Below are 21314 nucleotides of genomic sequence, written 5' to 3'. Positions count from 1 at the left end.
GGAGGAAATGCACTCGGTTACGGTGAGAGTTAAGAGGTTAAATCCTGAACCGGGCAAACTTTCTCCAGTTCAGATTTACCCAAATCTAAAAGCGACAAAAACAAGGATGAAAAAAAGTGACAAAAAATACAACAAAATGGCAACAAATAAAGGAATTAAAAAAGCAACAACAGAACAAAATAACGTGGCAGTAAAGCAACAATAACACAACAGAAAAGTGAGTGTAGACTCCGGTTGAGAAGCTTTTAGATTTGGGTAAAACTAAAGAAAATGGCGGGGGTCAGAGGTTAATAACACCCAAATAAATAAATAAATGTGTTATATACATTTGTTTGGTATTTTATTTTTGGTTAGTGCTAGATCGTCTGCTCCGGAGGGACGGTCTGCTGTGAGTTTGTATAGATCTATGAGTTGGTTTGTCTAAAAATACAAATAATCCTAATCCTTAAAGTTAACCCCTTAACTCCCACCTGAACCGAGCACATTTTCTCCAGTTTGGCTTTACCCCAATCCAAAAGCTTCGGGAAAAAAGGTGGGAAAATAGCAACAAAACTGAGACGAAAACAATGATGGAAATGCGACAAAAAGTGAGAAAACATTGACAAAAAAAGTGACGAAAAATGTATGAAAAAGTGGCAAAAATGTCACAAGAAATTGACAAAAAAATGACGAAAAAATGACAAAAATGTGACAAAATGTGACAAAAAAATTACAAAAAATTGATTAAAAAAAATGTCAAAAATGTGACAAAATATTGATTAAAAATTGACGAAAAATTGACGAAAAAATGACAAAAATGTGACAAAATGTGACAAAAAAAATGACAAAAATGTGACAAAATGTGACAAAAAAAATTACAAAAATGTGACAAAAATGTGACAAAAAATTGACGAAAAATTGACGAAAATTTGACAAAATGTGAAAAAAAAATTACAAAAATTTGATAAAAAAGTGACAAAAAATTGATTAAAAATTGACGAAAAATTTACGAAAAATTGAAGAAAAAAATGACAAAAATGTGATTAAAAAATTACAAAAAAGTTACAAAAATGAGTTGAATACCCAACAAAAAAATCTGATGACGTGAGGAAAAAGATCCTCTCCGTTCAGGCGGGAGTTCAGAGGTTAACCATTTCCCTGGCCCTAACCTTAATTTGTGTCATGATATCTCACGTTTTCACAGCAGACTGTCCCTCCGGAGCAGACCATCTAGCGCTAACCTTTATTTTTTTTTACCTAGGCCTATGTTAGCAACGGTTGTGGTTAACTGTCGGGCTGGTCTCCATGGAAACAGACAACAAACCAGCCCCGCGCTAACAGCTAACGGCTAATGCTAACGGCTAACGGCTAACAGCTAAACTCTGACACAAACTGTTCCAAACGTGACCGCGCGTGAGCCTCTCGGTGTGCGGAGAACCGGAGGAGCCGATGGAGCTGAGGAAAGGCCGGGGAGAGGAGCCGGAGGACCGGGAGGAGCTGAGACACGCCGCCCTGGAGTTCTACCGAGTCCACCGGGTCCCCGAGCAGCTGGAGCGGGCCCTCAACGAGCTGTTCCTCCGCCGACCGAGCGACCTGTACGGCCACCTGGTGAGGCGGAGTCCCGGGGCTCGTTTAGGATCAAGTATTTCACTTTATAGTTTAGTCACAGGAAACTTTCAAACCACCAATTTCATCTCAATTCAGTCAACTTTATATTTTTGTATTCAAGCGTGTTTAACCGCTTAACTCCCACCTGAACCGAGCACATTTTCTAAAAAAAAAAAAAAAAATGACCAAAATGTAACAAAAAAATGACAAGAATTTGATAAAAAATTGACGAAAAAATGACAAAAATGTGACAAATAATAACAAAAAAATGACAAAAATGTGATAAAAATGTGATAAAACTTTGACAAAAAAATTACAAATATTTGACATACAATTACAAAAAAAGTTACATAAATGAGTTGAACACCCAACAAAAAAATGATGGAAAAAAAATCTGATGACGTGAGGAAAAAGATCCTCTCGGTTCAGTTGGGAGTTAAGAGGTTAATCCCTTAACCCCCGCCTGAACCGAGCACATTTTCTCCAAAAAAAATGACCAAAATGTAACAAAAAAATGACAAAAATTTGATAAAAATTGACGAAAAAATGACAAAAAATGACAAAAATTTGATAAAAAATTGACAAAACAATTACAAAAAAATGACAAATAAATGACAAAAAATGACAAAAAATGTGATAAAAATTGATGAAAAAATGACAAAAATGTGACAAAAAATGACCAAAAAATGACCAAAAAGTTACAAAAATGAGTTGAATACCCAACAAAAAAATGATGGAAAAATAATCTGATGACGTGAGGAAAAAGATCCTCTCGGTTCCGCCTGAACCGAGCGCATTTTTTAACCCTTTGAAAGCTAAGACCTACGAAAGTCACATTGTCTTTGTCACTTTTTTGTCATGTTTTTCTTACCTTTTTTTTTTTTTTTTTCTTGCATTTTTCTTGCATTTTTGTTGCTTTTCCGGCATATTTTTGATGCTTTGTGTTGCGTTGGTCACTTTTTTTTGGTCATTTTATTAAAGCTTTTTTTGTTCTTTTTTTGTCACGTTTTTGTCGCTTTGTCCACATTTAGGCTTTAAAATGTTGAATTTGACTCGTAGAAACCCTGATATAAGTTCTATTTTTACTATAATTAATTTGGAAAACGGGGTATTCGGTTTTATTGTTGTAGAATAGTGGTTCTCGAACTTTTTCACACCGAGTACATCAAATATTAGACCTTCCAAGTACGACCACCAGGCCTAAACCAAGATGAAGAAGTGGTTTTGTTATTTGAATGCTTTAAGTGGAAATGATTCTAATATCATTCTAATATTAAGGGGCCGATCAACTGTTTTTTACAAGAACAAAATAAGCATCTACTTGAAAATGTGACTTGGTTTCAGGCGGACTTCTTCTCGGCGCTCTCCGCTCCTCCTCGGATCAGCCGGGTCCAGGGCCGGGAGGTGCTGGACTCCAGAGGGCAGCCCTCCGTGGAGGCCGAGGTCTACGGCGCCGTCAGGAACCGAGAGCAGGTCCCGCCTGGAGCTGGTTCCACTGCCGTCGGTGTGTGTTTAAACAGTGTTTTAATGTTCTGCTCCGCCCTCAGCTGCTGGCGTCCGGCGCCGTGTCGTCCTCCTGCAGACCCGGAGACGGAGCGGAGCACGTGAGCAACGCACTGCAGTGGATCCAGGACTTGGACCTGCAACTGCGAGACCTGAGCCCTGAAGACCAGAGCCAGGTGGACCACGTTCTCAGGTGAGTGTGGCTCCACATTTATCCTCATCTGCAGTAAGGCTCAGGTCTGCTCTGCTCACGGGGTCACGAGCACGACGGGCGACACAGACACGGACTAGATACTCAGAGTAACGAGTAAAGGAACGAGTAAAGGAACGAGTCAGTTTTGCATCTGCGGGTTAATCTAGCGCTAGTTTCTTTTTCAAATCAGTCACGTGTTCAGTTTGGTCCTGATAAGTAAGTGCTTTATTGTCATTGTACAAGCGCGCGACGGAATAGACTTCAGGTGTCAGTCCCGAGCTGCTGCGACTGTGGGCCAGCCTGACCCGCGTGACCTCGGAGGTCGGGGAAACTGGAACACCTCATCAGTGTCTCAGAAGAAGAAATGTGTAGGTCTCAAAGTCTCGAGTGGAATATAAACAGACAACCACAAAAGGAATAAAGCTTTCCACGTTATTATTTATTTTAACACAGATATTTATTTAATCACTATGTTGTATTCAGATACATTACTCAGATCCCGAAGTCGCTTAAACATCGCAAAAGGCGGACAAACCCGCAGATATAAGCTACACTTCACTTAACACGGCACACCAAAAGCACCACAATGCAGACTCAGGATCGGGTTTGGCATGAATTGGGTTAACAGGGGCGATATTTGTGGACGTAAGGGAAGTGACCAAAACAAAAAAGACAAACAAACAAACAAACAAAAATAAGGAAGGCCGCTCGTACAGTCTATAATACATGTAGTGTTGCCTCCCAGAACGGACTAACGCGAAACAAAAACTATTTACAGGACAGCAGGAAGCGGTAAGAAATACTGCAATAAACAAAAAAGATACATTACTTCATGTGTAAAACACTTTTAATTATACCATTAAAACTCTTAAAATACCGCATACCTGGCGTCGAATTCCCACGCCCGGTCATTCACAATTCTCCCGTATACGACGGTCTCCCGTTAAACCGCGTGACTCTGCCATACAAAACAAACAGCACTGAACACTCTGATCACACAATTAAAACATTCATCCAATTCAAAATATTTACCCCCAATGGTGTCACGCGTTACATAATGCATTGGTTTTATATGGCGCTTTTCTGGACACTCAAAGAGGCTTTACGTGCACTGTCGTTCACTCCATACTCGGTGGTGGTAAGTAGGGCTGCACAATATATCGCGAAAAATATCGTATCGCGATATTAGCTGTTGCAATATCCGCATCGCGAGAAGCCACAATATATCGCAACATCACCATAGCCTTCATCTGACTGAGATCGACCCATTTTTTTTTGCAAACTCAAACTCATGCATTGAAGTCATGTGTAAAAGTTCAGTATTAGTTTAACATTTACTAGCTTTGGTAAATTGTACCCTTGTTTTGATCCTGATTGGGTGTTTTTTAAGTCTTCTTTTGACACAATTTGCGGAAAAAATGGAACATATCGTGTTTGGTGAAAATCGCAATATCGTTATCGCAATATTGCACAGCCGCATCGCATATCGCAAGTCACTTCAATATCGTGCAGCCCTAGTGGTAAGCTACTATTGTTGCCACAGCTGCCCTGGGGTAAACTTACAGAAGCGAGGCAACCAGTCTGCGCCATCGGCCTCTCCGACCACCACCACCACTCACTCACTACATGGTCTTCCATCCGAGTCCTGCCAGGCCCCTCCCTGCTGAGCTTCCCCGGTCTGAGCAAAGGCGGTGTGGCCATGAAAAAGCTGCTTCTTCAGGACCATTTTTGAGTCTCAAAATAACACAAAAAACACAGTAAAGACGTATAAAAGTATCCAGGAACACAGTGTGCAACAGAAACCACAGATGCAGTTCTGAACCAGGAGAGAGGAAGGCTGCTGATCTTTCCCTGGTCTCAGACTCTGACGGCGTCTCGTCAGTGTTCGTAAAAGTACTTCCATTATTTTAAACTTACTGAAGACGAGGACAATACAGACGAAGTTAAAGCAGTACTAAGTAACTCTTCCCCCTAGAGGCCATAAGCGCAACTGCAGGTGTCGTAGCAAGTTACTATTTTTTAACTTACTAATTGTCTTGGAGAGTAAATACTACGCTGACAGGAAAGGCAAAGGACAGAGGGTTACTGTGCATCCAATTATACAATGGAAATATTTTTTTTCACTCAAACTTGGCTGTAAATACTGTTTAAAGTGACGTTAGCCCGCAGTTAGCTTTGCCCGTTAGCCTGTTAGCTTCTTCTTCGTGATTCTATTAGTGTGTATTGCTTTCTCCGGTCCGGTGGCAGACAAGTTGCAAACATGGTTTTCTGTCCAGAGACACCAGGGGGCGATGAAAGACCCTCCAATCATCCCATAAACACTTGTATTACCCCCACAGGGACGACGGGGAGGGTTTATTTAGGTAAACACGTTACTTAGTACTGCTTTAAAGAGGAAAACCAGAATGAAGCTCCCCCCAAAACAACAACAACAACAGCCGCGCTGAGCTTTGGATCAGTCCTTCCAGCTTCATGTGGGTGAGGAAAGCTGTAGTTAATCTGTTGTGTGTTTATTATCACTCATTCAATGCACTTAGTAAAGCGTAAGAGCTCCTTCACAGACGTTCCTTTTGTTTCTGACAGAATAGTAGTAGTTCAGGCTCATTATTGTTGCCTTTAGCTGTTATTTGTCAGCACAAAATAACGCTCAGTGAAGCCGATTAAAGCAGCGACGTTTCCATAGTTACATTTTGTTCTTGCAGCTCTCTTGCGTCTTGCGAAGTCTGAATGAGCCTTAAGGACGTCACACCGGTGTAAAGGCATAAAACGTGTCCCTTAGAAACCCGGCGTTCTCTCGCTGCAGATGTTTCCTGATGGTTCCTCTGAGCGACAGGAGAAGGTCAGAGCTCTCTGCTCCGACAGACCTCCAAATGTCACCGCCAGAACCGGGCCTCTTTTTCCTCTGCCCCCCCTCCCTCTCCCTCTCCCTCCTCCTTTCCTATTCTCTCCCCTTACACTACAAAAAGTCAACATCAAGCATCGGCTTAAATGACTTGAACTGAGGAAATGTATCTTGTTTTGAGCGGTTTTCACTCATTTAGACACTTTTCCTGATTAGTTTGCTTTGCTTGTTTGAGGACATTTCAGACCAGTTCTAGGGTAAATCTCGCTTGAAATAAGAAAGTCAAATTGCCAATGAGATAAGAACAATTTTCTTTCCCCATTGGCAAAGAAAATGACCTGAAATAAGGACGAAATGTATCGAAACGAGTCAGAAACATCTCAGAACAAGTGAAATAATCTAAGACAAATGCCCAACAACTTCTTAACCAGTCAAAACAACTAACATTTGGATTATTATGCTCAAATTGAGATGTTTATACTGATCTAGTTAAATACTTTTTGCAGTGTACTCCCTCCCTCTAGTTCAGGGGTCGGCAACGTCAGGCCCGGGGACCAAATCTGGCCCTCCAGCACAAAACCCCCCAGTAGGGCTGCTCGATTATTGAAAAACTAATAATCACGATTATTTTTGTCATAATTGAAATCACGATTATTCAAACGATTATTTGTTGCCTTTAAAAAAATCCATCAAAAAAAGTGACAAAAATCCATCAAAAAGACAAAAATCCATCAATTTTTTTTACAAAAATCCAGCAGAAAAAAGACAAAAATCCAGCAAAAAAAGTGACAAAAATCCAGCAAAAAAAGTGACAAAAATCCATTAATCGAATTTTTGTCACTTTTTTTGCTGGATTTTTGTCTTCTTTTGATGGATTTCATCAAAAGAAGACAAAAATCCAGCAAAAAAAGTGACAAAAATCCAGCAAAAAAGTGACAAAAATCCAGCAAAAAAAGACAAAAATCCATCAAAAAAGTGACAAAAATCCATCAAAAAATTACAAAAATCCAGCAAAAAAAGACAAAAATCCAGCAAAAAAGTGACAAAAATCCATTAAAAAAAAGACAAAAATCCATTAAAAAAGTGACAAAAATCCAAAAATTTAAAATTTGAAAAAAAAAAATGTGAAAAAATGTGAAAAAAATAAACATTTGAAGAACAAAAAAAAAAAAAATGTAATCGATTTTTTGCGATTACAGCCCTACCCCCCAGTATGATTTAGAGAAATATTATTATGCAGATAAGGGATCAAATACTGGTTGAAGTACTCTTAAAATGCGAGAAATAGCGTCTTCCTGTAGTGTGTTTTTTTATGTCCTTGCAGGATATGCTAATTGGTCATATATAATGTAACACAGTGATTCTCAACTGGTGGGTCAGGACTCAAAAAACATGTTTTCCATCTGAAACGACACTGAAACACACTGGAGTCTGTGAAAATGAGTATTATTGGGTTGTTTTTCAGTCTTAAAAGCAAATCTACGACTAGTCCAATAAAAACGTGTGGCAAATACAATGTTTTGTACGATATATGACAAATGACAGTTTTATTTGGGTCGCAGCTCGTCATGAAGGTAATGGCGTCTCGGAGCCGGACCACTTTAGAACCACTGATGTAAAACATCGGCATTTGCACAAAATGGTTCTTAAGGCGAGACACTGCAGGTGAATAGGGAAAAAAAATAAATGTAGAGATGTCAATTTGAAACTTTTGCTGAACATCACAGATATAAATATGAGAAAAACATGTATTGCACTTTTTCTGTCATTTTATGTTTTCACAGAAACACAAGGCATTTTGAGCATTAACATGACCAAAATTGCCTATATTTTGGGCAACGAAATCAAAATAATGAATTGAGCCGGATTAAATGGTTTTATTTTATTGACATATTAGTAACTAAGATTTTTTCAGAGGGATTTTTGGATATTTTGTTTAGTTTTTCAATAAACTAATCAGCAGTGAAAAAATCTATAAAAAATGAAATTCCGCCTGTTTTTTGTTTGTTTCAAAGCTGAATAAATCAGGCTAGGAATTAGATATTAAAAAATCCCTCTGAAAAAAACTTCTAAATCTTGTTGTGTCTCAGCCTGTAAAGTGTGGAGTCTGTGGGAGCTTCTATAAGGGCTCAGGCTCTGCCCGAGTGCGGCTTCTCTCATTCAGAGAAAACCAGCCCTGAAGTTTTGTAGCGAGTGCTCATGCTCGGCCCGTTCTTCCACTTTTCCGCTCCAGCGTCTCGTAGGAGGAAAAACACCATATTTGGGTGAAAGCGTCATCACGGGGCCCCTTAGCAGGACACGTGGATGTCAAATCTGTCAATATTTATGAATGAAAACCCGCGGGAAAGACGGCCTTTCTACTTCCGGGTCGCCCCCACCTCGCAGACAAAACATCATAAAATAAACATCATCATTTTTATATCTGACATGAAAACTAAGATGTAAAGGGAGGAGAATAGATACAAATCTCCACTTCGACCACTGCGTGAAACATCAATACTTTCACCTGCCGTGTCTCGCCTTAACTTGAAGCTACTATGGTGAGGTTCGGCCCTTGGTGTTTTGGCTATGATGAAAATCGTCCATCCTATCCCTGCTCTAGTGCTCCTCTTCCTCCCTCCTCTCCCCCCCACTCAGTCTTTGATTTATTTAATTATTAAAGTCACTACTCCTTGAACAGACAGTGTTAAACAACAACAGAGCATTTACAAGTAACAAAGTCATAGGTTTGTTTTGTCTGTGGCTGTAAAAATACTGCAGTAAATGTGACTTCCTGCTGATGTGCGAGTCCTTTACTCTTTTGTTTCCTTTGTGTTTCTGTGACGCACTCTGAGCTGCAGGTGAGTTTCTCCTCTCTTCCTCCTCAGTGTTTTTTACTCGTCTCGTCTGCACGAACACGCCGAGGCTCAGAGCAGGACGGAGGAAAGCAGCAGCACCAGCCGCTCCAACATGGCCGACACCCCCGCGCCGCCCGCCGCCGCCAACAGGAAAGGTCTGTCCCGGACTCCGACCACAGACAAACCAGGGCCTAAAGCAGGGGTAGGCAACGTCAGGCCCGGGGGCCAAATCCGGCCCTCCAGCACAGAACCTCTGGCCCTCAAGATGATTTTGAGAAATATTATTATACAAATCAGAAGTACTTTAATTGTTTTAGAGTTTAATCTTAACCTCTTACCACCGCCTGAACCAGCTGCATTCTGTTATATAGGCCTGTGTAACACCTCATTTGAAAGCTAAGACCCACAAAACTGATCTTTTTCCTCGCGTTGTTGCTGTGTTGTCACCTTTTGTATGTTTTTTTTTCTTTCTTTTTTTTTTCATTTTTGTTGAATTTTTGTCACATTTTTGTTGAATTTTTGTCACATTTTTGTCACATTTTTGTTGAATTTTTGTTGAATTTTTGTTGAATTTTTGTTGAATTTTTGTCACATTTTTGTTGAATTTTTGTTGAATTTTTGTCACATTTTTGTTGAATTTTTGTCACATTTTTGTTGAATTTTTGTTGAATTTTTGTCACATTTTTGTTGAATTTTTGTTGAATTTTTGTCACATTTTTGTCACATTTTTGTTTAATTTTTGTTTAATTTCTGTTGAAATTTTGTTGAATTTTTGTTGAATTTTTGTCACATTTTTGTTGAATTTTTGTTGAATTTTTGTCACATTTTTGTTGAATTTTTGTCACATTTTTGTTGAATTTTTGTTGAATTTTTGTCACATTTTTGTTGAATTTTTGTCACATTTTTGTTGAATTTTTGTCACATTTTTGATGAATTTTTGTCACATTTTTGATGAATTTTTGTCACATTTTTGTCAAATTTTTGTTGAATTTTTGTCACTTTTTTGTTGAATTTTTGTCACGTTTGTCGCGTTTACACCCTTGTTTTCTTCTCATTTTTTGTGGCTGTTTTGGTGCTTTTTGATTCGGGTAAAGCCAAACTGGAGAAAATGGGATCCGTTCAGGTGGGAGTTAAGAGGTTAAATGAGGCGTTACACCTATAGGCTGTAAGATCCAGTTGAGAAGCTTTTAGATTTAGGTAAAGCTGAACTGGAGAAGATGTGCTTGTTTAAGGCAGGGGGTTAAGTACTGTAAAAATGTGAGAAACTCTGTCAACGACTTCAAACTTTCCAAACAGGAAACACCAAATGAGGTCATAAATGATGCTCAGCACTGGCTATTGTAGAAAATGGTGCTTTACTTTTACAATAAAGAAAATCGGCTCCACCAAGCAAACCTGCCTAACCCTGTGCTGAAGTCTGCAGACCTCATACTGTACGGTGTTACGCTGAAAGCCGTCCCCCTGGGTCACATTTGTGGCTAATCTTTAATGTGTCCGCTGAGCCCCATTACCGTCTGAGTGGAATCTCATCAGAATCAGCCGTAATGGCGTCTCTGCGGGTCGCCACTAAAATATTAATCTGATAATCTCAGAATAAAGACTCAAAGAGGGATTAACGCGGCTCCACACGGCGCATTAGGTAAGGTCTGCTTTTATTATGGGCCATTACAGCAGAGACTGAGACGATTCACAAACTCCTGATGTCCTCGCGTTTCTCCTGGACGATGGAGTGCGGCGCCAAAGCTCCACAGGAAGTGACTCCACTTTGTTCCCGTTCTCTTTTGAAAGTTGGTTACAGTGTTCCCTCTCTTTCTCTTTATTGAAACAGCTGCTCAGCCAAGGGGAGCAAGAGGAGCGGGGTGGAGGAGGGGCTTATGGGGAAAGCTCTTAAAAGTCAGGAAGTGAAACTGCTAGATATTTAGTTTCAGCTGACACAAATTAAGTAAAAAAAAGAGAATTGACAAAAAAGTGACGACAATGCAGCAACAACACAAGAAGCTCCATTTAGAGGAGTTTGTAGGTCTTAGCTTTCAAATGTGGCGTTACACAGGCCTGTAACCTTATGTTCTCATAAAAACCTGTCTGTAACTAGGGATGCACCGATACCGATACCAGTATCGGGTATCGGGCCGATACCACATGCTTGTACTCATTCATGAGGTCCCGATACCAGAAACCGACACCATTTGAGGCGCAGCTACGAGGCGCAGCTACGAGGCGCAGCTCTCAGCTGAGGAGAGAAGAATCAACAAACTGGAGAATTGGCTTGTTGCACGGTGTGGCTATGCTAGTTCCTCTGACCTGAAGGTGTGAGCGCCTGGACTTCCTGTCTGTTTTCTTTTCCTGGAATAAAAATCATATTTTCTAAAGATTATGTGGTGGGCGGTGAGTTTCCGGTAGATGATCATTTACTGTGTGTTCAAATCATGATGAACAAGTTCAGATCGGAGATGCCTGTGATCATGAAGGATCGATAGTTTGTCTTGAAGCTAGAGGCTAACATGCTATAAAAATATATATAAAAAGGCACTATTTCAAGTTGTGTAATGCATAAACCCCTTAACTCCCACCTGAACCGAGCAAATTTTCTCAACGAAAACAATGATGGAAATGTGGCAAAAATGTCACAAGAAATTGACAAGAAATTGACAAAAAATGACAAAAATGTGACCAAAAAATGACCAAAAAATGACAAAAATGTGAGAAGAAAATGACCAAAAAATGACAAAAATGTGACCAAAAAAATGACAAAAATGTGACAAAAAAATGACCAAAAAATGACAAAAATGTGACAAAAAATGACCAAAAAATGACCAAAAAATGACAAAAATGTGACAAAAAAATGACAAAAAAATGACAAAAAAATGACAAAAAAATGACAAAAAATGACAAAAATGTGACAAAAAAATGACAAAAAAATGACAAAAAAATGACAAAAAAATGTGACAAAAAAATGTGACAAAAATGTGACCAAAAAATGACAAAAATGTGACAAAAAATGACAAAAAATGACAAAAAAATGACAAAAATGTGACAAAAATGTGACAAAAATGTGACAAAAAAATGACAAAAAAATGACAAAAAAATGACAAAAAAATGACAAAAAAATGACAAAAATGTGACAAAAAATGACAAAAAAGTGACAAAAATGATGGAACAAAAAAATCTGATGACGTGAGGAAAAAAGATCCTCTCGGTTCAGGCGGGAGTTAAGAGGTTAAATTAGCCTTTAGTTTCAAGACAAACTCACTGATCCTTACAAACATAAAAGTCTCCTCTATGGAAATATTTCTACCAGGAACTCACAGGTCTAAGCTAATCTTAATGGAAATGAATACGAACAGGAAGTGCTAGCGCCCACAGCTTCAGCTCAGAGGAACTAGCGTAGCCACATTGTGCAACAAGCCAATTGTTTAGTGTAAACACAATAATCCACATAGAGTAAATGGTCTGGGGTGACAGTGGTGCAGATGGTAGAGCGGGTCGTCTCATGATCGGAAGGTCAGTGGTTCGAATCCCACCTCCTGAAAGTGCACACCGCCATTGTGTCCTTGGGCAAGACACTTCACCCACTTTGCCCCCAGTGTCTGTGTACATTGGTGTATGAATGAGAGTATGAATGGGTGAGTGGATCCTTGCTGTAAAGCGCTTTGAGTGCCTAATGTAGGTGGAAAAGCGCTATATAAGTTGAGACCATTTACCACATAGAGCTGACTTTACTACAGACTGCGCTCTCTAAACCAGAGTCTGAGCTGGATTTAACCAGAGCTAAATGTTGTTAGAGCTGCAGCGTCTGCAGTGTTTACAACATACAGGCTAACGTTGCTAACTAGCGGCTAACAGTTCTGGACATTCTGACGCCGTTTTAAGCCCAGGGGTTTATTCATCTGAAAAACTAACCCAGCGACTAAAAAGTCCTCAGAAAATCCAAATTAAAGACGTACAGCATGTTTATATTGAGGGAAAATGAGCTGCAGCAGAACAATGAAAACGCTGTAGCTACTCGCTAAGTTACTACAAACACACGAGAAAATCTACAGGAGCTGAAGTAAAGACGAAAAGAGACCATTTAAGGAACATCTCAATACTGTTGTTAAATAAAAACACATAAATGAATAAAGCTCAGGCATTGGGAGCTTTAGGACATGGGCTTTTCTGTCTATGATGGACAGAGACATAAAAATTAAAAAGTATATTGAATGAAAATAAAATAAATAAATAAATGGCATCAGCACAATTCTAATATAACTGCTCTTAAATGTGTCGCCGACTTTACTTAAGGAAATGTACATGAGTCAATTTACTAATTACAAACTAATCTGCTGTGAAAAAAGTAAGAATGTTGAAGAAAATGCCTTGTACTCGTATCGGTATCTGCGAGTACTTAAATGCAAGTACTCGTATCGGTTTTATAATAAGTGGTATCGGTGCCTCCCTGTCTGTAACTGTACGGCTCAGCGTCTCTGTCGTTGCTCAGGTAAGAAAGGCTCCGCGGTGAAGCTTCTGCCGCCGCCTGAGCCTCCGGAGCCGGTGCTGCCCGGGAGCATCGCTGGGGGGGCCCTGTCTCTGAGCGCGGCCAGGGCCGGAGCTGCGAGCCGCGGGGTTCCCCTGTATCAGCACGTGTGTCTGCTGAGGGGCCGACAGGTGAGAGGGCGTGTCTCTGCTGAGGGGCCGACAGGTGAGAGGGCGTGTCTCTGAGGGGGCGACAGGTGAGAGGGCGTGTCTCTGAGGGGTCGACAGGTGAGAGGGCGTGTCTCTGCTGAGGGGCCGACAGGTGAGAGGGGCGTGTCTCTGCTGAGGGGCCGACAGGTGAGAGGGCGTGTCTCTGAGGGGCCGACAGGTGAGAGGGCGTGTCTCTGCTGAGGGGCCAGGTGAGAGGGGCGTGTCTCTGCTGAGGGGCCGACAGGTGAGAGGGGCGTGTCTCTGCTGAGGGGCCGACAGGTGAGAGGGGCGTGTCTCTGAGGGGCCGACAGGTGAGAGGGCGTGTCTCTGCTGAGGGGTCAACAGGTGAGAGGGCGTGTCTCTGCTGAGGGGCCGACAGGTGAGAGGGCGTGTCTCTGCTGAGGGGCCAGGTGAGGGGGGCGTGTCTCTGCTGAGGGGCCAGGTGAGGGGGGCGTGTCTCTGAGGGGCCGACAGGTGAGAGGGGCGTGTCTCTGCTGAGGGGTCGACAGGTGAGAGGGCGTGTCTCTGCTGAGGGGTCGACAGGTGAGAGGGCGTGTCTCTGCTGAGGGGCCAGGTGAGGGGGGCGTGTCTCTGCTGAGGGGCCAGGTGAGGGGGGCGTGTCTCTGAGGGGCCGACAGGTGAGAGGGGCGTGTCTCTGCTGAGGGGTCGACAGGTGAGAGGGCGTGTCTCTGCTGAGGGGTCGACAGGTGAGAGGGCGTGTCTCTGCTGAGGGACCAGATGAGAGGGGCGTGTCTCTGCTGAGGGGTCGACAGGTGAGAGGGCGTGTCTCTGCTGAGGGGTCGACAGGTGAGAGGGCGTGTCTCTGCTGAGGGGCTGACAGGTGAGAGGGCGTGTCTCTGCTGAGGGGCCGACAGGTGAGAGGGCGTGTCTCTGAGGGGCCGACAGGTGAGGGGGCGTGTCTCTGCTGAGGGGCCGACAGGTGAGAGGGCGTGTCTCTGAGGGGCCCCTGTACCTGTATCTACTCCACAAAAGCCAAACCTCTGTGTTTCTTCTGCAGCCTGGGGGTCCGATGCACGTCCCCTCGGTCCTGGTGACTTTACTGAGCTACGGAAAGTCTTCACCCGGAAAACTCCACCTGTTTGAGGAGATCATCCTGGTGCCGAAACCCGGGCTGACGACCAGACAGGTGCGCCATCGTTCTCCCCTGTGTCAGATGTTTGTCATGTTTGTCACATTTTTGTTGAATTTTTGTCATTATTTGTTGAATTTTTGTCACATTTTGTTGAATTTTTGTCACATTTTTGTCATTTTTTGTTGAATTTTTGTCACATTTTTGTCGATTTTTTGTCACTTTTTGTTGAATTTTTGTCATTTTTTGTCAATTTTGTGTCAAATTTTTGTTGAATTTTTGTCACTTTTTGTTGAATTTTTGTCATTTTTTGTTGAATTTTTGTCACATTTTTGTTGAATTTTTGTCACATTTTTGTTGAATTTTCGTCATTTTTTGTTGAATTTTTGTCACTTTTTGTTGATTTTTTGTCACATTTTTGTCACATTTTTGTCACATTTTTGTCACATTTTTGTCATTTTTTGTTGAATTTTTTTCATTTTTTGTTGAATTTTTGTCACATTTTTGTTGAATTTTTGTCACATTTTTGTTGAATTTTTGTCACATTTTTGTTGAATTTTTGTCACTTTTTGTTGAATTTTTGTCATTTTTTGTCAATTTTGTGTCAAATTTTTGTTGAATTTTTGTCACTTTTTGTTGAATTTTTGTCACTTTTTGTTGATTTTTTGTCATTTTTTGTCAATTTTGTGTCAAATTTTTGTTGAATTTTTGTCACTTTTTGTTGAATTTTTGTCATTTTTTGTTGAATTTTTGTCACATTTTTGTTGAATTTTTGTCACATTTTTGTTGAATTTTCGTCATTTTTTGTTGAATTTTTGTCACATTTTTGTTGAATTTTTGTCACTTTTTGTTGAATTTTTGTCATTTTTTGTCAATTTTGTGTCAAATTTTTGTTGAATTTTTGTCACTTTTTGTTGAATTTTTGTCACTTTTTGTTGATTTTTTGTCATTTTTTGTCAATTTTGTGTCAAATTTTTGTTGAATTTTTGTCACTTTTTGTTGAATTTTTGTCATTTTTTGTTGAATTTTTGTCACATTTTTGTTGAATTTTTGTCACATTTTTGTTGAATTTTCGTCATTTTTTGTTGAATTTTTGTCACTTTTTGTTGATTTTTTGTCACATTTTTGTCACATTTTTGTCACATTTTTGTCACATTTTTGTCATTTTTTGTTGAATTTTGTCATTTTTTGTTGAATTTTTGTCACATTTTTGTTGAATTTTTGTCACATTTTTGTTGAATTTTTGTCACATTTTTGTTGAATTTTTGTCATTTTTTTGTCACATTTTTGTTGAATTTTTGTCACATTTTTGTTGAATTTTTGTCATTTTTTGTTGAATTTTAGTCATTTTTTGTTGAATTTTTGTCCTTTTTGTTGAATTTTTGTTGATTTTTTGTTGAATTTTTGTTGATTTTTTGTTGAATTTTTGTTGAATTTTTGTCATTTTTTGTTGAATTTTTGTCACATTTTTGTAATTTTTTTGTTGAATTTTTGTCACATTTTTGTTGAATTTATGTCACATTTTTGTTGAATTTTTGCAATTTTTTGTTGAATTCTGACGACCAGACAGGTGCGCCATCATTCTCCCCTGTGTCAGATGTTTTCCTGTCCTGTGTCAGATGTTCTCCTGTCCTGTGTCAGATGTTCTCCTGTCCTCTGTGCAGGTGCTGTCCATGGCTCTGGAGCTGCAGAGGGAGGTGCTGAAGATGGCCAGTTCTCAGAGCAAAGCCGTGGTCAGTCCCAAACAACAAACTCTTCTAACCAGAGGCGTGTCCCTGAGTGACTGTGGCGCCCCCTGTCTGAGCGGTGGAGTTACCTCTCTCTTCTTTGTGTGTGTTTTAGGCGTGTCCCGTGTCCCTGAGTGACTGTGGCGCCCCCTGTCTGAGCGGTGGAGTTACCTCTCTCTTCTTTGTGTGTGTTTTAGGCGTGTCCCGTGTCCCTGAGTGACTGTGGCGCCCCCTGTCTGAGCGGTGGAGTCACCTCTCTCTTCTTTGTGTGTGTTTTAGGCGTGTCCCGTGTCCCTGAGTGACTGTGGCGCCCCCTGTCTGAGCGGTGGAGTCACCTCTCTCTTCTTTGTGTGTGTTTTAGGCGTGTCCCGTGTCCCTGAGTGACTGTGACGCCCCCTGTCTGAGCGGTGGAGTTACCTGACTCTTCTTTGTGTGTGTTTTAGGCGTGTCCCTGAGTGACTGTGGCGCCCCCTGTCTGAGCGGTGGAGTTACCTGACTCTTCTTTGTGTGTGTTTTAGGCGTGTCCCGTGTCCCTGAGTGGCTGTGGCGCCCCCTGTCTGAGCGGTGGAGTCACCTCTCTCTTCTTTGTGTGTGTTTTAGGCGTGTCCCGTGTCCCTGAGTGACTGTGGCGCCCCCTGTCTGAGCGGTGGAGTCACCTCTCTCTTCTTTGTGTGTGTTTTAGGCGTGTCCCGTGTCCCTGTGTGACTGTGGCGCCCCCTGTCTGAGTGGTGGAGTTACCTGACTCTTCTTTGTGTGTGTTTTAGGCGTGTCCCGTGTCCCTGAGTGACTGTGGCGCCCCCTGTCTGAGCGGTGGAGTTACCTGACTCTTCTTTTTGTGTGTTTTAGGCGTGTCCCGTGTCCCTGAGTGACTGTGGCGCCCCCTGTCTGAGTGGTGGAGTTACCTGACTCTTCTTTGTGTGTGTTTTAGGCGTGTCCCGTGTCCCTGACTGACTGTGGCGCCCCCTGTCTGAGCGGTGGAGTCACCTCTCTCTTCTTTGTGTGTGTTTTAGGCGTGTCCCGTGTCCCTGAGTGACTGTGGCGCCCCCTGTCTGAGCGGTGGAGTTACCTCTCTCTTCTTTTTGTGTGTTTTAGGCGTGTCCCTGAGTGACTGTGGCGCCCCCTGTCTGAGCGGTGGAGTCACCTCTCTCTTCTTTGTGTGTGTTTTAGGCGTGTCCCGTGTCCCTGAGTGACTGTGGCGCCCCCTGTCTGAGCGGTGGAGTCACCTCTCTCTTCTTTGTGTGTGTTTTAGGCGTGTCCCTGAGTGGCTGTGGCGCCCCCTGTCTGAGCGGTGGAGTTACCTCTCTCTTCTTTGTGTGTGTTTTAGGCGTGTCCCTGAGTGGCTGTGGCGCCCCCTGTCTGAGCGGTGGAGTTACCTCTCTCTTCTTTGTGTGTGTTTTAGGCGTGTCCCTGAGTGACTGTGGCGCCCCCAGTCTGAGCGGTGGAGTTACCTCTCTCTTCTTTGTGTGTGTTTTAGGCGTGTCCCGTGTCCCTGAGTGACTGTGGCGCCCCCTGTCTGAGCGGTGGAGTTACCTCTCTCTTCTTTGTGTGTGTTTTAGGCGTGTCCCGTGTCTCTGAGTGACTGTGGCGCCCCCTGTCTGAGCGGTGGAGTCACCACTCTCTTCTTTGTGTGTGTTTTAGCTGTGTCCCTGAGTGACTGTGGCGCCCCCTGTCTGAGCGGTGGAGTCACCTCTCTCTTCTTTGTGTGTGTTTTAGGCGTGTCCCGTGTCCCTGAGTGACTGTGGCGCCCCCTGTCTGAGCGCGGACCGGCCGGAGCAGCCGTTAGACCTTCTGTCCGAGGCCTGTGTGAACCTGGGCCTGTCTCTGGGCTCAGACCTGTTCCTGGGGCTGAGCTGCGCTGGACCAAACCTCCTGGACTACGTGAGTTCAACAGTAGCTTAAGCTTTTTAACTCGTCCTCAACACTTTTATATCATGTAAATATTTACGTTTTTGGACATTTTACTGACTTGCAGAAAACACTGATCAATGTGAGTCAGATAAACTAATGTGAAATAAAGTCATGACTTTATAGTAAACAGAACCTCCACATTTGTGTGTTTCAGTCCAAGGGGAAGTACGAGGTGAGCTCTGGTCTGCTGAAGTCTCCAGACGAGATGGTGGACCTGCTGCAGTCACTGGTGCTGAAAAACCCGGCCGTGGTGGTTCTCATCGACCCACTGCGCCGCGAGGTCAGAGTCTCCTCCTCAGAGTCTCCTCCTCCCTGGAGCCTCCTCAGAGTCTCCTCCTCCTCAGAGTCTCCTCCTCCTCAGAGTCTCCTCCTCCCTGGAGCCTCCTGCCTGAGTCTCTTTCTCTGAGTCTCCTCCTCAGAGCCTCCTCTCTGGAGCTTCCTCCTCAGAGTCTCCTCCTCCTCAGAGTCTCCTCCTCCCTGGAGCCTCCTCTCTGAGTCTCTTTCTCTGAGTCTCCTCCTCACAGTCTCCTCCTCAGAGTCTCCTCCTCACAGTCTCCTCCTCAGAGTCTCCTCCTCACAGTCTCCTCCTCAGAGTCTCCTCCTCACAGTCTCCTCCTCAGAGTCTCCTCCTCACAGTCTCCTCCTCAGAGTCTCCTCCTCACAGTCTCCTCCTCCTCACAGTCTCCTCCTCCTCAGAGTCTCCTCCTCAGAGTCTCCTCCTCCTCAGAGTCTCCTCCTCACAGTCTCCTCCTCAGAGTCTCCTCCTCCTCAGAGTCTCCTCCTCCCTGGAGCCTCCTCTCTGAGTCTCTTTCTCTGAGTCTCCTCCTCTGAGTCTCTTTCTCTGAGTCTCCTCCTCAGAGTCTCCTCCTCAGAGTCTCCTCCTCAGAGTCTCCTCCTCAGAGCCTCCTCCTCAGAGTCTCCTCCTCAGAGTCTTCTCCTCAGAGTCTCCTCCTCAGAGTCCCCTCCTCAGAGTCTCCTCCTCTCTGGAGCCTCCTCCTCACAGCCTCCTCCTCAGAGTCTCCTCCTCCTCGTCTCCTCCTCTCTGGAGCCTCCACAGAGTCTCCTCTTCAGATTCTCCTCCTCAGAATCTCCTCCTCAGAGTCTCCTCCTCCTCACAGCCTCCTCCTCTCTGGAGCCTCCTCAGATCCCTCTGTGCTCTCTCTGACCGGACTCTGTGTCTCTGCAGGACGTGGAGCAGTGGGAGCGGCTGAGCGCGGCGCTCGCAGGGTCCTGTTCCCTCCTGAGCGACGTCACCTTCAGAGCACAAGCCCCGCCTCCTCCAGGGGTCCAGGGTCACGTGATCAAACACAACAATCATGTGACCGTCAGCGAGCTCGTCCGCATCAGCGCCGAGCAGGAAGGTAGTGAGACGCTGCACTGTACTGTCTGTTCTCTGGCTGATGTCCCTGATCTCCTCTCGGCGGCGGCGGCTCGACCGTGTTGCTCCAGTGCGTGCGGCTCATATGTTTCTCTGTGTCCAGGTTCAGTGCTGTTGGGAGCGTCCCACAGTGAAGCCTCCTCTGACCCCGCCCTCCCGGACCTGGTGAGGACACGTCTCCTGACTTTGTGGTTCCCTCCTCCTGGGCTTTAACCTTTACTACCATGTTTCGTGTCTGTGCTGCGTTGGAAGGCGGTGGGACTGGGCCACGACTTCCTGCGTCTGGGCGGACTGGGCGGAGCCGAGCGGGCGAGCGGCTACAACCGACTCGTCCGCATCGAGGAGGAGCTGCAGAGGGACGGGCGGCTCGGTGAGTGTCGCTATGGAAACGACACACAAACAGGACGCCTCACTGACCCCTGTCTTTAACCTCTTACCTCGCGCCTGAACCAAATGCATTCTGTCCTCTTTGGCTGTTTTATCGGTCTGTGTAACGCCTCATTTGAAAGCTAAGACCCACAAAACTGATCTTGTTCCTCGCGTTGTTGCTGTGTTGTGTCACCTTTTTTATGTTTTATTTTTTTATTTTTGTCAAATTTTTGTTGAATTTTTGTAACATTTTTGTTAAATTTTTGTCACATTTTTGTTGATTTTTTGTCATTTTTTTTTATTTTTGTCAATTTTTGATGAATTTTTGTCATTTTTTTTATTTTATTTTTTTGTCATTTTTTCTTGAATTTTTGTCACATTTTTGTTGAATTTTTGTCACTTTTTTGTTGAATTTTTATCACATTTTTGTTGAATTTTTGTTGAATTTTTGTCATTTTGTGGATGTTTTTTGTTGAATTTTTGTTGAATTTTTGTTGATTTTTTGTTGAATTTTGTCAATTTTTGTTGAATTTTTGTCACATTTTCTGTTGAATTTTTGTTGAATTTTTGTTGAATTTTTGTCACATTTTTGTTTAATTTTTGTCACATTTTTGCTGAATTTTTGTCATTTTGTGGATGATTTTTTGTCACATTTTTGTCACATTTTTGTCGCGTTTACATCCTTGTTTTCTTCTCATTTTTTGTGGCTGTTTTGGTGCTTTTTTAGAAGAAGAAGCTTTTTGATTAGGGTAAAGCCAAACTGGAGAAAATGGGATCCGTTCAGGTCCTGCTTCATCCTTTGTTTCAGCGTCTGCAGAGAAATGTCCAGTAAAAACACCTGATTGTTTTATTTCTAACTGACGTGTTTTCAGTTTTCAAAGAGAAGCCGCTGCCTCCGATCTTCACCCAGAGGCCGGAGCAGGACGGGCCCGGCCCTGAAGACCCGCCCCCCGGGCCCGACCCCGAAGACCCGCCCCCCAGGCCCGGCTCAGATCCAGATCCTGATCCTTCCTGAAGACTCTCCACAAACATCTGCTCATTCCCGTCACTCAGGCAAGACACAGTTAGACCTAAATCATTTTTAAAGATCTAAATCCACTCAGTGAACAGAGGAATGATGGAAATGTGGATATTTCAAAGCAAACCGGACACAACGTGAAACTTGTGAATGTTTATCTTGGACCACACTTTACTTTTCTGTATTTTCAATAAACATCT

The 21314-nt window shown here is 43.0% G+C and overlaps 1 protein-coding gene across 1 annotated transcript; it reads left to right on the top strand.

Annotated features, from left to right (window-relative positions):
• Positions 1 to 1355: 1355 nt before the first annotated feature.
• Positions 1356 to 21111, top strand: eno4 (enolase 4; the record flags this gene model as incomplete). The annotated part of the gene is made up of 13 exons (XM_079568422.1): positions 1356 to 1587; positions 2932 to 3060; positions 3135 to 3283; positions 8993 to 9117; positions 13440 to 13606; positions 14643 to 14771; positions 16379 to 16447; positions 18155 to 18319; positions 18504 to 18629; positions 19536 to 19710; positions 19831 to 19892; positions 19980 to 20097; positions 20969 to 21111. The coding sequence occupies exons 1-13, from the start codon at positions 1429 to 1431 to the stop codon at positions 21109 to 21111; spliced, it is 1716 nt and encodes a 571-aa protein (XP_079424548.1). The 5' UTR covers positions 1356 to 1428.
• Between the last annotated feature and the right edge of the window lie 203 nt (positions 21112 to 21314).

This window comes from Gobius niger (assembly GCF_951799975.1).
Source record: "Gobius niger genome assembly, chromosome: 12".
Classification (NCBI taxonomy): domain Eukaryota; kingdom Metazoa; phylum Chordata; class Actinopteri; order Gobiiformes; family Gobiidae; genus Gobius; species Gobius niger.
Note: the sequence above shows the minus strand (reverse complement) of the source record. Positions and strands in the feature narration are given on the sequence as shown.